Genomic DNA, 17,696 nt, shown 5'->3' on the forward strand with positions numbered 1-17,696 from the left:
AAGCCAGTTGCCAACTAAAGAAAGAGGACTTGATAGGAAAAATAAAAGGGAAACTTACATAAAGCTGGCCTGAAGGTGTGGTCCACTCAAAGGAGCGGGAAGGGAGCCAGAGGCGGACCAGGTAGACGGAGGAACGGGAGAACCGTGCAGGGATCATCTTCCCACACATGCTGGCTTATTACAGCCCTACATATGGATGAGGGCGAGCAGGAAGGAACAGCCAAGGTAGACTGACAAATTGGCTAAGCTAATTATCCCAGTGATTGTACTTGGGGCAGATGCTGGAGCATCTCAGATCAGAGGCCAACAAGAGCAAGACCCTACCTCATTTGCACAACAAAACGTCCCTTGTCTAACCCATACTCAGACTGAGGCTCAGGCCAGAGAGTTCCGAACAAACTTTCCAAGACACTGAAACAGCCACGTGGGCACCACTGTCTCCCAGGGAGCCAAGCGAAAGGACAAGAGGGCACTAAAGGAACAGATGCGTGCACCATCATGAACAGATTCCAGAAGGAACAGGCAAGTTAAAAATAAAAAGACCCAGCAAGGCCCAGCTCTGTAATTGTACTGTGTTACCTGAAATACCTAGTTTGAACAGTTCTAAGCTGTGTAGAGAGTATAAAGACTGTGAGTCATCCTGAGGGAGAAGAAAGGGAGAAACGGACACCAAGAGGCTTCAGAGACTCCAAAAGGACTGTTGCGAATAGCGAACAAGACAGGCGATGTAAATAACAGGGAAGGAGATGTTCCTATGACTAGAGGACTAGACCAGCATATTGGCATGGTGATTCAGCCGGTGGGAAGGCTCAGTGATGAAGCAGGCAATATAAAGACGTACTTTTTTTGATGCTGCCATGAATAAGAATGGTTTAATTTTATTTTTAGAAACACTACTATTAAAAGTGCTTGCTTGCTTAGCCAGCCTCTGTGATGAGAGAACTTCGATTTAAAGCTTCTGTTTTGTTTATGTGCATTTACATGTCCACATAACATGTAATGTGTGTGCGGGTCAGAAAAAGGCATGACATCCTCTTGGGCCGGGAACTGAGCCCTGGTCCCCTGGAAGAGCAGCACGTGCTCGGCCATCTCTCCAGCCCCTGGACGATGTGGTGTCCCCTTCCCCAAAGGACAGTCTCCCTTCGTTCCTTGCTGCTTCCTGCCTGGCCAGATGCTCCAGTGGGATGCTACATAGGATGCAGTGATCATGAGCATCCTTACCTTGTTCCTGATCTCTGGGAAACGTCTGCTGATTCAAGTGTTGATCAGTTTATAGGAGGGGTGGAGTGATGCAGATCTCATTTTGAAGAAAGCACTCTTTTATTTTAGATTGTCCGAATGTTTTAATCAAAAAAGAAAAGAAATGGTTTGGCTTGTGTAAATGCTTTTCCTCGAGTCAGTTGGGACACTTTTTTTTTTTTAAGATTTATTTATTATATGTGAGTACACTGCAGCTGTCTTCAGACACTCCAGGAGAGGGTGTCAGATCTCATTACGGATGGTTATGAGCCATGTGGTTGCTGGGATTTGAACTCAGGACCTTCGGAAGAGCAGTCAGTGCTCGTAACCACTCAGCCGTCTCTCCAGCCGTGGGACACTGTTTTTATCTTTGATGTTATTGGCCTGGTGTGCTGTATGGTTTTTTTCATGTGTGGCCCCCTCTTACTTTCATAACTCTCACTTGCCCATGGTCCGTGTGATCTTTTTATTATGTTGCTGGGTTTAGTTTTTTCTTACTTATGTGTATGTATGTTTTGTCTGCATGCATGTTTACACATGCAGATGCGTGCCCGGAGCTCTCAGAGGCCCCAGGACTGGAGCTAGAGATGGTTGTGAGCCGCCGTGTAGGTGTTGGGGATTGAGCCTGGGTCCACTGGGAGAGCCCCGGCTCTTTGGGGCTGAGCCACCTCACTAGTCCCCTAGTTCCTTTTTAAAAAGTTTGTTTTCACCTACATTTACAATGGGCTTATTCTGTACATTTTTTTTTTTCTGCAAATCTTTGCTGGTCTTTGGTTTGGCGTCTGTATCTTGGTAATGCTAGCCTCACAGAACAAGATAGAAAGGGTTCTGCTGTTCCAAAATCTGTTGAAGAATTAAAGAATGTAAACATTTAAATCACGTTTCAACCTAGTATCACTGAAGTCTTTTGTTATTATGACTATTAAGTCCTATGTTATGAATAGATAACACGTATCTCAGAACCTACAAAGCAAGCTGTAAACTCTTAAGTGGTTAAATTTTTATTTCTGGCTAACTTGAAGATAGTTTTATTTGTGACAATTTTGAGTTCATCCGGAGTGACTTTTGACTTAAATCTCAGTGATGCAGGGTCAGTGGAGAGGCTCTAGCTTTGTCCCGTTCTCATCTGTCCATATTTATAATGAAATTTTCATTTCAGTCACGGTATAATTCAGCTCCTTCTGGTTTTGTAATTTCTCTCATCAGTATTCTCTGTTTGAAGAGATATCTCTGTTTGGCTTCGTGAACTTTTAGTTCTTTTGTTTTTTTTTGTTTTTGTTGGGCTGAGGTTTGAACCCCGGGCTGCGAGTGTCTGAGGCCAGTGTTCTGCCCCACTCCCGAGGAGGCGCGTGCCCGGCTCTCCTTCAGCTCTGTGTTCACGGTTTCCCCAGCTCCTTTTTACCTCCGTTGTTGATTCATTGTGCTTGTCTAGGAAGTCTGGTATCGTAGGCTTCTCCCTGTGCAGTTTCCGATGGCCCGCCCTTGGTCTGTCTCTCATTTCTGCATATACATTATATCTCATAGCATGTATTTAATTGCATGTCCTGTTTAAGCAGGCAGCGTGAGTGCTCCAGTCCATACTGGGAGTTAGAGTTTTCTCTGTAGGATTTATTTCTGCTGCTTGTGCTTGCCAGGTTTGTCCTGGGCTATTACAGAGCAGTTGAAGTCACCCCTTCATGCTGTGTGCAGCTGGAGGGCTCAGCTTAGGTTGCTCATTCCGTGGTCACGTGACACAGATTGCCTTAATGCTGGAAATTGGCTGTCTTTTTTCCTCGGTTAATATGAACCACTTATTAGTTTATGAGATTTTAATAGAATTGATGCTGACAGTCTTATCAGTTTTTGTGAGCAAATAGACTTTGGACTGAACTTTTCTATCTTTTTTGCTAACAATCTCATTCTTCTGAATAACCGTTTATCAAGGAAGACATCAGAGGAATATTGGAAATATTGTAAATTGAAGGAAATGAAAGCCAGCCCAGGATTCATTATGGGATATAGCTGAAGCAGATCGGAAGGAATTTACAGCTTGAAGTGCATGTGTGTTATAAAGTGGGTTTCATGAACTTAGCCTGGGGAGAGGCAAATCTGCTGCCAGGTTTTATAAAGTTTTATTGGCACACAGCCTTGCAAAAAAAAAAAAATGTGTGTACCAGGCTGTGTGCCAATAAAACTTACTTTTCTTTTGTGGTTTGAAAGATGGAGTTTCTGCCAGAAATGTGGATCTGGGCTGCTGTGTAATTTTGTGTGACTGGATTGCTTTCGTGATGAGTTTTGTTTTAAATAAATAATGACTCCACAGGACTCAAACTCGGGGTCACAGAGTTCTCTGGTTTTGGAGTTTTAAGATTCTGCATAGCTGTCCTGCCGCAGCTCTGCCACACAGGCCACACTGGGTAAAGGACAGGAGAGAAAGGACAGTGAGAGAAGAGCGAACATTCTTCTGGCAGAGGCACATTGTTTTGTTCCTCCTCTGGAAAGATGGTGTAGGTCTGTTCCGTGCTTGCTGTGTCTGCTGTGCGGGTCTCTGCTTTCATTTCCAAGTAGCAGACCAACGTAACAGGCATTAAGCGCGGGCCAGGTTCTGTGCGTCCTTCATACGTATTGCTGCCTCCCTCCGCATGCACGCACCCGTTGGTAGATTGTTGGAGGCAGTTGCTCTTACTGTGCTGTCAGTACGTTCTACTAACTCTCTCCAGCTTCTGAATGACCATTCCACAAGAAAGACATTCAGGAATATTGGAACTATTGTGCATTGAAGGAAATGAAACCAGTTCAGAAAATCCCGCAGGATACAGCTAAAGCGGATGACAAGGAAGCCATAGCTTGTCAGGAGGTCTTCCAGTGCGCAGTGCAGGCAAGGGCTAGCACTCTCTGGGGTTGGAGCCACATCCACTGGGCGTGTGTTTCTTAGGCACACTTGGGGCTTCTGTTACCCTCTCTGTGGAACAGGAAAGACTTGATTCCCCCAGGCTCAAGGCTGAAGGCGGAAGCTTACAGGCCTACAACTCTGGGTTTTACAGAGGTGAATTATTTTAAGACAGAGCAGTCACAGAAATGATTTATATACTTCTTACACTGTTTCGGACAACGTCGTAGAAACTGTACCTGGGCCTTTACATTCTCCTAATCATCCTATTAGATACATACTATATTATTCCCATTTTAAGAATAAGGGAATTTAGGTACACAGGTTATGTAGTTTGGTAAGGCTGTGACTCAAGCCTAAAGACAAAGTAATGGTGTTAAAAATCTGTTCTCTACAACTCTAACTTACATTTGTCGAAATTTTTGTATATGAGCCAAAGTAGAAAATAGTAAAACAAACCCTTAAATATTGTTCATTAAGCTTCAATTATATTCTGCTTTCCTTCTTTTTTTTTATTCGATGTTTTTATTTACATTTCAAATGATTTCCCCTTTTCTAGCACCCCCACTCCCCGAAAGTCCTATAAGCCCCCTTCTCTCCCCCTGTCCTCCCACCCACCCCTTCCCACTTCCCCGTTCTGGTTTTCCCGAATACTGCTTCACTGAGTCTTTCCAGAACAAGGGGCCACTCCTCCTTTCTTCTTGTACCTAAAAATATGGAACGCTTCACGAATTTGTGTGTCATCCTTGCGCAGGGGCCATGCTAATCTTCTCTGTATCGTTCCAATTTTAGTATATGTGCTGCCGAAGCGAGCACTCTGCTTTCCTTCTTTAAACCTTTCAACATTTTATTTCCAATGAAGAATGTAGAAGCAACTTTTAGACTATAATTTCCGATTAGCACTAGAATGAATATAAAGATAATAATAGAAATATTATTTTATATATTTTTATATATTATATATATAATTTATCATAATATAATTATAATATGAAAAGTAAAAACTAACTTCCTTTGCATCATCTAAGATGTTTGGTGTCCCGTTTTCTATCATTGTCTCAGAAGCATTTCTCACAGTTGGTTAAGTCTCTCAGTCTACCTGCACATTGCTATTTGATGACATATCTCCACATCTTCAGAGAGCTGCCTGGACCCCAACCCTGTCTTCTACAGTCCTTTCATGATAGGATTTAAAGGGTTTTTTTCTCTGAAATCATCATTTTATTTATTTATTTATTTATTTATTTGAAAGATTTAATTTTATGTATATGAGTACACTGTAGCTGTCTTCAGACACACCAGAAGAGGGCATCAGATCTTATTATAGATGGCTGTGAGCCACCATGTGGTTGCGGGGGAATTGAACTCGGGAAGAGTTGTCAGTGCTCTTAATGGCTGAGCCATCTCTCCAGCCCTTAGTTTTTTTGTTTTGTTTTTTTTTAAATTAAATTTATTTATTCATTTTCATCCCAATATAGCCCTCTCTTCTCAGTACTGCCTCCCCTCATTCCCCCTCCCCTTCTTCTCTGAGAAGGGGGAGCCCAGCTCTGAGTCCTTCCTCTCTCCCCTTCCCCCCCCCCCCCCCCCCCCACACACACACACCAGGTCACTGTAGGACTGCTCTTCCACGGAGGCCAGATAAAGGCGACCCAGTTAGGGAAGTAACATCCACAGGCAGGCCACAGTGTCAGCGACAGCCTAACTTCTTTTAAAATAGGTTTCACTTTGGAGCAGTGTCATTTTTATTGCAGTATTTAAGGTTTATAATGTGTATTGGTATGGAACGATTTAGATGTATATAAGTAGCCTGGTGTGTCCCTGTAACTTTGTCTTCGCTCCTGAGGTGCACTTGGCAGCCCTGGCTCAGCCAGCACTGCTGTAGTGACTGCAGACTGACCTCTGGTGTGATCCCATCAGTCTCTTACTAATGGTCTTTCTATTTTCCGTCCTGGAATCCAGGTCAGGATTTGCGCTGGTGGTGGTTCTGTATAGCCTTTTCTGGACTAAAACCATTATGCATTCCTTGTTTTTCACGACCTTGAGCTTTGGGGATCCCCAGCAGGTGTTTTGTGGGACATTCCATGTTAGACACGTGTTTTTAAAGTGTCTGGCAGGGCATGAGCTTCTAGGAATAGGCGTGAGGACCCTCCTCCTCCTCCTCCTTAGGCTTTTTCCTGTTCTGTAAGTGGAAGCAGTTTTTATTTGTTTTTGACTTGTTCTTGTGTTTTGTTTTTTCTTTTTTTAAATACACATTAATATCATGTTTCTTCCCTTCCTCTCATCACCTAAAAGGTAGTGCCAGTTTCTGTCCTTAGCCTGTGTCTCTAAACCTCTTGTTCTGTAGGGCAGTCTCTGACCTGAGTTTTGTGGTGTCCCCTTGTATTCAATACAGTTTCAGCCGTTGAGTTTTGCTCATATTGCTATGTCTTGGCAGACACTCAGCAAATGCGTGATTCTTCTTGTAATTCACAGATATTTTCCAACTTGTCCCTGGATGAGCGCTGCCTTTCTGCATCGTTGGTTTGCAAGTACTGGCGTGACCTTTGTTTAGACTTCCAGTTTTGGAAGCAACTGGACCTCAGTAGTCGTCAGCAGGTATGGAGCTGAATTCTCTTAAAATCCTTATTTGAGCCACTTGGTTTGGAGAAAAAAAAATCATTGTTCTCCCTTCAGATGACTGAAATCTACAGTTTTATGCTGTCTTTTTTAAAAAAGTAATTTTCTGATAAATTGCATGCTGCATGCACGTGTGCACACTCCCTTTTCATGCTCACATGTACATCTGCGGATTTGGTGTGTATAGATTTGGTGTGCCTATACTAAGTCCATGTGAAAGCTAGGCTCCACAGTGGAAAGGGCAGTCTCCAGTGTAGACGGGTAAATTGTGAAATTACCTCTCTGTGTCTCAGTCCTTTCTGCTTCTCCCTTTATCATCATTTCATAACCACAGGCCTTTTCGTTTAGGGAGGTGACACCCCTAGGAGTTAACAGCGGCGGACATTAGGCACGCATGCCTCTGGCTCATGTGATGGTCTGTTGCACAGACTTCAGACGGAAGAAGCCATCCGTCTCTCTGTAGCACTGAGGAGATCGGTGCTGCTGCTTTCTGTTTTATGGCTAGAGAAACAGAAGTAAAACTGGGTGAAAATAGCTTTTTGAAAAAAATTTTCCTTTGGATGTTTTCCAGTTTCCTAGTTGTTCAGTTGTTCAGTAAACTTGAATGATTTTATTAGAATCTTAAACTGCTGTTAAGTCCCTCATGGGATGGTACCTTTGCTGCACCGGGAAGTATTGGATGACAGGTTTTCTTAAAAGAAAGCAGATTTGTAATATTTACTAATTACATAGCTCATTGCAGGCTACTTGTCTCATGTTATCAAGTGCAGATTTCAAACGTGCATGTAATAGGCTCTTGTGAACTGGTACATGCGGGGTCTGACACACACTGGTTGTTTGCATGTGACCCACTTTTTAAACAGTAGCAAGTTCCACAATGTTCATGGACGTCTTTCCGTCCTGCCCCCCTAGGTAACAGGCTAAAACATCCGCACAGCTAGGTAGGCACTTGCTCATGCTCCTGAACTACATGGACAGCAAGTGTGCTGTCAGTGGGGGGTCAGGCAGACAGAAGGGCCTCATGCTGACTCAGCTGATTCCTCTCAGCTTACACCGAGCAGCTCTCCTCTTGCTGGTGGTGAGGCCTTGAGGGGAGGAAAAAAGGGTGGTGGTCCCTTTGTGCCTCTCACTCCCAGTGCTCCTTCCAGCAGACACAGAGGTGCTCCCTTTGTGGCTTTCACTCCCAGTGCTCCTTTCCAGCAGACACAGAGGTGCTCCCTTTGTGGCTCTCACTCCCAGTGCTCCTTTCCAGCAGACACAGAGGTGCTCCCTTTGTGGCTCTTACTCCCAGTGCTCCTTTCCAGTAGACACAGAGGTGCTCCCCTTTGTGGCTCTCACTCCCAGTGCTCCTTTCCAGCAGACACAGAGGTGCTTCCTTTTTGGCTCAAACTCCCAGTGCTCCTTTCCAGCAGACAGAGGTGCTCCCCTTTGTGGCTCTCATTCTCAGTGCTCCTTTCCAGCAGACAGAGAGGTGCTCCCTTTGTGGCTCTCACTCCCAGTGCTCCTTTCCAGCAGACAGAGAGGTGCTCCCTTTGTGGCTCAAACTCCCAGTGCTCCTTTCCAGCAGACAGAGAGGTGCTCCCTTTGTGGCTCTCCCAGTGCTCCTTTCCAGCAGACAGAGAGGTGCTCCCTTTGTGGCTCAAACTCCCAGTGCTCCTTTCCAGCAGATAGAGAGGTGCTCCCTTTGTGGCTCTCACTCCAGTGCTCCTTCCAGCAGATAGAGAGGTGCTCCCTTTGTGGCTCTCACTCCAGTGCTCCTTCCAGCAGGCACAGAGGTGCTCCCTTCATGGGAAGCTTCAGCTCTTGGGACTGGGGATGTGTTCAGAAGCTTGCCAGCTCTGCACAAGGCCCTGTGGTCAGACCTCAGCACCAACACAAACAATCACAAACAAACAACGGCAAGCGCACCAAACAAACCAAAAGCCAGTTTGTGTGTCATGCTGATTTATATGTAATATTTGCTTAGTTATGAAGCATTTTAAATCTCAATGTAGATTTGTTTATAGCTTTTAGTGAGCTTGAAGCTTTAATTAAGAGCAAGCCCCCAAATGATTGAGTTCTAGGGTTTAGTGAAAAGAAGCATGCGTGTTCTCCTTGTGTTTTGATACCACTTAGTACTAAATACATGGAGCTCATGTCACATTAGCAGACAGTTTTCTATGAGAAATCGTGTGGCAGGAGTTGGTATAGACTGCAAAGGTTAAGTGGCCGGTAACCCTGCCTCCACTTCGGATGCCACTTGCAGATCCTGGGGTCAGCCTTTCTACACCAGACAGCTGAAAGCTCAGGAGTTACACGTTTCACCTCAGACTTGAACTCAGGAAAACATTTTACTTATATTTTTGGTTTATAATTAAGACTATGGCCAGAAACATTCACATGGAAAAGTTAGAAGTCAACATAGGGATGGCTTTGCCAGCGTTCAGCACTTCAGGGCTAATTATTAACTTTTTGGTGAGAGTGCGTATGTATGACCTAATGTCCTCAGAGCATTGTCTTCCCTCCTCAGGAGCTAGAGGCGTGGTAGCTCTACTCTCTGATGACCTAGTGACTGGGTGGTGTGTGTTTGTTTTTCTTACTGGCCTGTGAACCAGGACCTCTTAACATGCCAGGTGAGTGCTCTTGCCCTGAGGGAGAGCTCTAGCCCTACCTGGTTAGTGTCTGTAGTAACCACACTTCATTCTGAACTGGTCAGGGAGCCAGCCCTGCTCTCAGTGTCTTGATTACTCTATTCAGGAAGGGTCAAAGGACCTGTCGTGGACGGCCAGTGACTCTCACACTTAGAAGGTTCCAAGTGCTATAGGAAGTTTACAGCAGAACTGTGAACAAAGGACAAGTGTGCATATGTGTATTGTACCGCAGTTCTTATTGGTACTTATTGGGAGAAATTAAGTAATACAAAATAGTTTTCCATTTCCAGAAAAGTTTAATTCATTATATCTTTTTCTCTCATAGGTTACTGATGAATTATTGGAAAAAATTGCCTCCAGAAGTCAGAATATAATTGAAATCAACATTTCTGATTGCCGTAGTATGTCTGACACTGGCGTGTGTGTTCTAGCGTTTAAGTGCCCTGGACTTCTGAGGTACACTGCTTACAGGTGTAAGCAGCTTTCTGACACCTCTATCATTGCGGTCGCCTCGCACTGTCCTTTGCTGCAGAAAGTCCACGTAGGCAACCAGGACAAGCTCACTGACGAAGGACTCAAGCAGGTAAATCCAGGTGTTTACTGAGAGGCTTCACACTGAATAAACAATTGTCGCAGCAACATTTTGAAAGGTTGTTGCATTAAAATGAGTTACTAGAGACTAAGCTGCATTTTCTATGTAAAAATGAATATTTATTTAGGCTAGTGAGCTACAGTGCTTGGCGATGAGCAGATATATTAGTTTTGCTGTGTTTTACAGTGAGTGCCTAATTAATCTCTGTGGCCAGCTATTTTATTAGCTCCCGATTTTGTTAGCTTCTGATTAAAATTAATTTTTTTAATATTTATTCATTTTTTTAAGTTTGTCTGTACCATACTGTACTTTAATTACAGTATTCAGTTTAGGTCAGAATAAGTATTTAAAATTATTTTAAATGCTTAATTTCCCTTTCGTGTTAACAGATGGCGTATTTAAACATGGTTTTAAGACATAAATGGAGATTCAAATTAAAGAGCATAAAATAAGAAAGAAGTGCTAATTACCTATAGTTAGCTTAATAATTGGAACTCAATCAGTTCAGTAGCACCCTCCCTTTGCACACTCGTCCTTTGGAATGGCATGTAACATCCTGTCAGACTGGTTGACCCGTTTATGGACGGAGGCTCCTTAAATTGGGTCACTATGTATGGATTGATTGAAAGTGAGTGTGAGGAGAACGCGGGGAGACTGTCCTGAGTGGAGTCACTGAGTGTGGCCAAGCACTGTTCATCGGGACGCCACCGACTTAGAGAGGAGCCCATGGCAGGCATGCTGCCAAGTTACACTTTTCTTCATTTTAGTATTTCCTGACCAGTTTTTTTGTTTACAGATACAGCATTCTACAACATTCTTGAAATAATTAAGTTACTCTTTTCTAGAGAAATATACATTTTTATGGATGCACTGTGATTTTATTTATGATGACTTTTTTTCAGCATTTCATATTCCACAGCAAAACTTTTTTTAAAATTCAGTGTATTAACAGCTGGATTATCTTGACATATTTAAGTGTCATGTAACATAATAGGTATCATGTTCTAAGTAACACTGGGGAAAAAATAAAATCATAGTTGAGGTTAAAGTAGAAAGAAATTAGCAAGCTTTATAGGGGCAGAATAATGGTGTCACAATCAAATGTTACAAACTTTACAACTTTGAAACTGATTATGTAAATCTATTATGTCAGTCATTATAAGAGTTGGTTAGCATTTCAATATTTGTTTTAGTTATTTATCGTTTTTGAATTATGAAATAACTTTTTTATTTTTTGGATTTGGTTTTTTCTGAGACAGCGTTTCTCTGTATAGCCCTGGTTGTCCTGGAACTCACTCTGTAGACCAGGCTAGCCTCGAACTCAGAAATCCGCTTGTCTCTGCCTCCCAGAGTGCTGGGATTACAGGCGTGCGGAAGTAGCTTTATATAATGAAGTATTCTAATAGAAATAGGAAAGCTGGTTGGAGAGATGGCTCAGTGGTTAAGAGCACTGACTGCTCTCTGGAAGGTCCTGAGTTCGAATCCCAGCAACTACATGGTGACTCACAGCCATCTGTGAAAAGCGATCTGACGCCCTCTTCTGGAGTGACAGAAGACAGCTATTTAGATATAATAATAAATAAATCTTAAAAAAAAAAAGAAATAGGATAACTGAATATTTCCTTTGTAGCTAATTTTGTTCTTTAGAGATCAGGAGGACTCTCATCGTAGTATAGGGTACCATTTTCCTGTTTATAGCTGTTTTGTAGCAAGGTGTGGCAAAAATTGGGCTGTTATATTAGCTTGCTCTGACTGACAGAGTGGTGTTTCGGGTATTCTACAAAGAAAGTACATATACATACACATACACACATACACACACATACATACATATACACATGCATATATACATATATACATATATATTATATTATATATTATATATATACATGAAAAAAGGTTTGTATGCATTGTATATTCATGTTTCCTAACTTATTCTGTGTTACTATGTTAAATAAATGTTGCTCGTGGATTAATTTTACAACCTGTTGATATTTGATAAATCGTGTCATAGAGTTTATTATGGTTTTAGTAAACCCTTTCATGGTGACTTATTCCTGATTAACGGTTTTCTGTGATTATTTTTTTTCAACTCAGTTATTTAGCAGCTCCTTGTTGACTTTGTCGACTCATTGACGCCCTTTTGACAATAAATGACAAGTGATGCAGTGAACGCATGCATTTTTTTTTTACCACTTTTTTTTAATTCGATATAATTTATTTACATTTCAAATGATTTCCCCTTTTCTAGCCCCCCCCCCCTCCCTGAAAGTCCCGTAAGCCCCCTTCTCTTCCCCTGTCCTCCCTCCCACCCCTTCCCAGTTCCCCGTTCTGGTTTTGCCAAATACTGTTTCACTGAGTCTTTCCAGAACCAGGGACCACTCCTGCTTTCTTCTTGTATCTCATTTGATGTGTGGATTATGTTTTGGGTATTCCAGTTTTCTAGGTTAATAACCACTTATTAGTGAGTGCATACCATGATTCATCTTTTGAGTCTGGGTTACCTCACTTAGTATGATGTTCTCTAGCTCCATCCATTTGCCTAAGAATTTCATGAATTCATTGTTTCTAATGGCTGAATAGTACTCCATTGTGTAGATAGAACGCATGCATTTTATTGGTCATACCTTTGAAATGCTTTTCCTTCAGCAGTGCTACAGTTTCAACTGGATTTAGCAAACACCAACTGTATATGCTTTTTGATTACAATTATTTTTTACAAAACAACTACTTAAAGCATTTTAATTTAAAGCTGTAACAGATCAAGACTGTAGTAAAAGTATTGAATTCTGCTTGATAAGTTTCTCAGGCTATAGTGAGTTCCTTAAAATTTTAGTTGTTTAAAAGTTTTTTTCTTCATTTAGTTTGTGTGTGAGTGCGAGTGCCCACATGGCCCTTGCTACTGGTATCCATTGTTGCTATTATATGTGACAGCCCCAAGTTAGTTTGAGTCATGGAACTTAGTTGTTTTTGAAAATAAGCCATTGCAGATTTTTCCATATTAAGATGATAATTATATCATCTTAAAACTACATCATCAGTAAATTTCAATCTGGCTATGGTATGAGCTTTTTAGTTTTCAAAAGATCAGTGTGTAGGCAAGAGCTGTATAGCTCCGTGGTCGAATGTTCTAGGCTGTGTAGGGCCCTGGCTTTGCTCTCCAGCACTTCCCTAGCAAACATGGAAGGAACAGTCAGACATCAACCAACAGTCAATCAACAATCCCTAATCCATGAGAAGAATTTTGAACAGGTGGCTTTAAAGCTCTGTAGAAATGTTTAAAAGGAGACAGAGGTGCCAGACAGATCCCTGGACATAGCCAGAGGACCACAGCAGGCTGCAGGCGCAGGAGAGCAATAGCACATTGGAGTTAGAGGCTAACCCAGCCAACAAAATGAGGTCCAGGCCAGCCAGAGCAACATTAAAAACACAGTTGAACAACCAAAAAACAAAGCAAACCAACACTTCAAAAGCAAAAACCAAGAAAATGACAACTGAAAGTGGAAAGAATACAGTGTTGTTGCTTTAAAAAAAAAATCTGTATTCCAGAATCTTCCTAGGTTGGCAATAGTGGTAAAGATAGCAGTTGCATTCCAAGTGTGGGGCACAGGTCCCTGTCGCAGAGGGAGTAGGGTGGGTCTTATTTCCAAGTTACTGTTTGTGTGTGTATGTGTGTATGTACATGCATGTGTATGTGTGTGCATGCATGTGTATGCGTGCACGCGCACGCGTTTGTGTGTGTGTGTGTATGTGTGTATGCATGTGCATGTGAATCTAAACTATTGAGGATCTACTCAAAGGGGTGATGCTGACATCATGTACTGTATTACCAACATTTTTATGATAGAAAAGCAGTAGACATACATTTAAAATATTTTAAGAAGAAAGTCTTGTTGTTGGGTGTGTGCAGCATATGAGGAGCCTGCAGTGGCCTTCCTGAGGCCTAGGATGGATGGCTCAGCGAGAGGGTTTCGGTTTAAGTCTTAGCATCCTATCTGAAATTAGGACTGTCAAGAATATCAACGCATACAGGAAAATCTAGAAAGTCAGAAAATATTTAGGAAAACAGAAAAGCATCAGTTTTCATCACTGGTTGACTTGTGCCCAGTGAGACCCCAGTAACAGGAGAGGGGCAACTAAAAGTGGAAGAAATGCAGCAAGTAAGAAGGAACGCATAGCAAGGAGGATGTTCAGGTAGTGGCCAGGCACCGAACCAGGTTGCAGAGGCTGGGCAGAGTCATGTGTGTAAGGGTTTTTGTTGTTGTTGTCAGAGCAGTAAATCCTAGGGAAACTTCTCAAGTCAGCACACTATGATGATAATTTACCTAACTTATTTACTTACTTTTATTTCATGTGTGCATGTGTGTGCCTGAGTGGACATACATGCGTAACGGAGTTTGTGGAGACCCAAAGGTGGCGTCGGATCCCCTGGACCTGGATTTGCAGGTGGCCGTGAGCTGCAGCATGTGGATGGTAACATCTGAAGCCAAGTCTTCCACAGCAGCAGCAGCTGACCCTAACCACTGAGCCATCTCTGAAGCCCTCCCAGCAGCCAATTCTGGACTCCAGTCATAAGGCACGCAAGGACTAAAAAATATGGCACACTAGAGGACTTTAAATGGATAGAATCCTTTTTTGAGGAAAACTAAGCAGTGGTCTTCTGAGAACAACATTTAAAATCTTTTTAACATTGTTTTCTTAAAGCATGGTAAAAAAGCTGAAAAAAAATCATTCACAAATAACTAAGAAAAACAAACGCTGGGCATAAATATTAATAAGTAAATGGAAGGCTACTCATCTTTATGTACATGTGGAGTTTTCTCATAAAAAACTTAAAAGTAATGAAATTATACAAAATAGTTTCCCCGGCCATGATGGAATGAACCTGGAAACCAAACAGAGAAAGCAGTAAAATCCTCAGATACTTGGACACTGAACGAACAGTCTGCTCATAATAACCAGTGGGTCCTTGAAGAAATGGCGGAAGAATTGAGGGGGTACCTTGGAATGAGCAGCAGTGAAACACTGCAGAGCAGAATGTGTGCGATCCTAGGGAGTCATCTGGTGTAGGACTTACGGGCAGCAGTGGTGCACCTCAAAAATGGGTAACCGTGTGCATCTGAAGGCTTGTAGGAGTAGAGACCAAGCTAACCCCAGGTTGGCGGTGATAACCAGTCACAACACCAAGGAAAGAAGACGATTGAAAAAGCAGAGGTCCTCGCTCCCCGACTCATTCCGTGTCGTTCTCCTGCACTTGGCCGATATTCCTCTATCTTCTTCCTCAACTTTAGCTATTCTATTTGAACTTACACAAAATTTAGCTCTTTTCAAATTTGATTTTTTTCACTTAATCATACATGTTTAAGGATCTCTATGTCTTTTTATAGCTCATTTCTGTTTAGCACTTGATAATATTCCATCATCTCTACATACAGTTTATATCTCCTCCAGTCAACTGCCGCAGGCTAGCTTAATGTCTGCCCAGTTGAGGTAATTCTCAGTGATGCTGTTTAGATGCTGTTTTCCAGAATCTTTGGATAATAGCAAGGGCTGGCTGGTTGGCCCACAGGGCAAGACTCCAGCTCTTACGATGAGTGCATGTTTCCCCTTAGGAGGGTTGCTTTATTTGTCTCAGATATTTTGACAGTTTGTTGTACAATAAGGACTGCTGTGTCTTTTTTGGAGTCTTGACTCTTGTATTATTTAGTGCTTCCTTTTGTCTCCTGTATATTTAAATAAATAAGTGTATTTATTTAAAGCCACAAACTTTGCTTAAAGTGTGCCGTTCAGTGAGTGTTACTTCTGCTTCCATTGGAAGGTTAGTGTTCGCACTGAGTGCCTGGGCCATTTGCTCTCCATCCGTCTGTCCATCCGTTTGTTCCTAATGGATTTCTTGCAGCGTGTAGCTGGTTGCGTGTGCTTTGCTTCGTTCTGACTGTCTCTGCCTCTTACTCAGCGCTCTCTGATCACCTATTTTACTCTGTTCTCTGCATAGTTCATGAGAGGTCAGCTACGCCATTGTCTGTTCATCCCAGGCAGGGTACCTTTATCATCTGCCTGCCCACACGATTTTTATCTCCTCTCTGATTTTCTGTAGTTTGATAACATCCTGTGGTATCATTTGAGCTTCTCAGCTTGGCGTTTGGTGTGGAACATTAATCTGGGAACGTTTAATTCATCTGCCTCACGTGCTGGCTTTCCTCCCTTGACATGCCATCCTGAAAGACCTTTTCAGGTCCGTCATGCCCCTGCAAGAAGCCGGTGGTCCTAGTCATTCCATCCGCTCCTGTCTCTTCTGCTGGCTTTCAGTTTTTGAACTGACTAGTTTGATAAAATTAAACCCTCACATTCCACTCAGCTCCCTGCAGTCCGTAGTGAGCCTGTCTAAGACAGTCTACGTTTCTGCTCAAGAGTATTGTTATTTCTGGCTCTGATTAGCTTTCAGAGTTTCTACCCCTCAGGTATTCATCTGTTCCTTCACATCACCGGTATTTTCCATTCAAGCCCTCAGTATATTAGATAAAGAAACAAGCAAAATATCCTGGTTCAGTAATTGAGCATTCCAGCTCTGTCCGACTCTGGTTCTAATGATTATGGAGTCTCTTTTACCTGTCTACCTATTCATCTGTGCCTTTTAATATACATTGTGGATATGATATTTTGATAAGTGGTACTTCTGGAAAAGAGTCTTAGGGTGCGGGAAGGACTGTGTGTGGCAGAGGGAGTCTTCTCTGTCCTGTGATGAGGGCTTTTAACTTTTGGTGAGTATTCCCCTGGAGTGTTAAAATCTGAGGCCACTTCTACTTTTTCTTCTACCTTAGGTGGGATAGGATGAACACAGGAGACAGACTGGAGAAGGTGTATCCCAAGGAAAGGGACTTTCTCGGGTCAGGGAGCGGGGAGGGCTTAGGCTCTGACAAAACTCCAGCACTGTAGGCTCTGGTAAATAGTTTGTTCCTGAGGAGGAGCTCTGTTAGAACAAGATGTAGCTGGGCCTGTGGCACACAGCTTTAACCCCGGCACTTGGATCTCTGAGTTCTAGGTCAGCCAGGGTCCCTAGATAAGACCCTGCCTTAACAGAATCAAATGAGACAAAACAAGCCATAATTTTCTGGTGTATTTCAAAATACTGTCCCTCTTCCACAGTCAGAATCATGAAGTGATTTTTCTCTGATACAGTCTGTGGAGACCAGAATGTCCGTCATTAAAGCTTGTCCAGGTGGGAGGGCCCTATAGGCACACTTCCTGCGGGTTCCAGTCTCAAGGTGCCTTGCTGATTTCAGTTCAGGTTTTCCTATTTCCTGCTGTTTCTGCCAGGAGGTCTCGATTCCGGTAAAATGTGATCATCCGTAGCATTTTGTCCTGCATGCTCACCTCCCTGACGGAGGAGAAGAGTGCCGTCTCCTCAGTTTGCTTGACTTCATGCTGTTAGGACACAGAGGACCAGAAAGCAGAAACTGTTTCATTTATAGAAATTACGTTCATCATTCTGGATTATGGAAGGCCTGTCGTGTTCCCCAGATCTTCTGCTGGATAGTTTAGATGAAACCTTATTCAGGGACGGAGCTGGCTAGCTTTATGTCAGCCGGACACAAGCTGTAGTCGTCCGAGGACTAATCTTACTTGAGAAAATGCCTCCAGAGGATCAGGCTGTGAGTAGATGGGTCCGCAGGACATATTCTTAATTAGTGATCAATGGGGGAAGGCCCAGTCCATCGCAGATGGCGACACCCCTTGGGCTGGTGGTCCT

At 42.8% G+C, this 17,696-nt stretch overlaps 1 protein-coding gene and 1 non-coding gene across 3 annotated transcripts in view; one reads left to right on the forward strand and one right to left on the reverse strand.

Moving 5' to 3' along the window:
• The window catches only part of Fbxl17 (F-box and leucine rich repeat protein 17), a 439,437-nt gene that overhangs the window by 5,922 nt on the left and 415,819 nt on the right, over positions 1-17,696 (forward strand). For both annotated transcript variants that reach the window (XM_052193248.1, XM_052193249.1), the window contains exons 2-3: positions 6,581-6,703; positions 9,680-9,937. In XM_052193248.1, coding sequence (XP_052049208.1) covers positions 6,581-6,703; positions 9,680-9,937 — 381 coding nt within the window. The remainder of the gene's footprint in view (positions 1-6,580; positions 6,704-9,679; positions 9,938-17,696) is intronic.
• Positions 4,818-4,924, reverse strand: LOC127693190 (U6 spliceosomal RNA). The gene has a single exon (XR_007979643.1). It is a non-coding gene; the product is annotated as a U6 spliceosomal RNA (small nuclear RNA).

The sequence above is a fragment of the Apodemus sylvaticus genome, chromosome 9 (genome assembly GCF_947179515.1).
Source record: "Apodemus sylvaticus chromosome 9, mApoSyl1.1, whole genome shotgun sequence".
NCBI classification, from domain to species: domain Eukaryota; kingdom Metazoa; phylum Chordata; class Mammalia; order Rodentia; family Muridae; genus Apodemus; species Apodemus sylvaticus.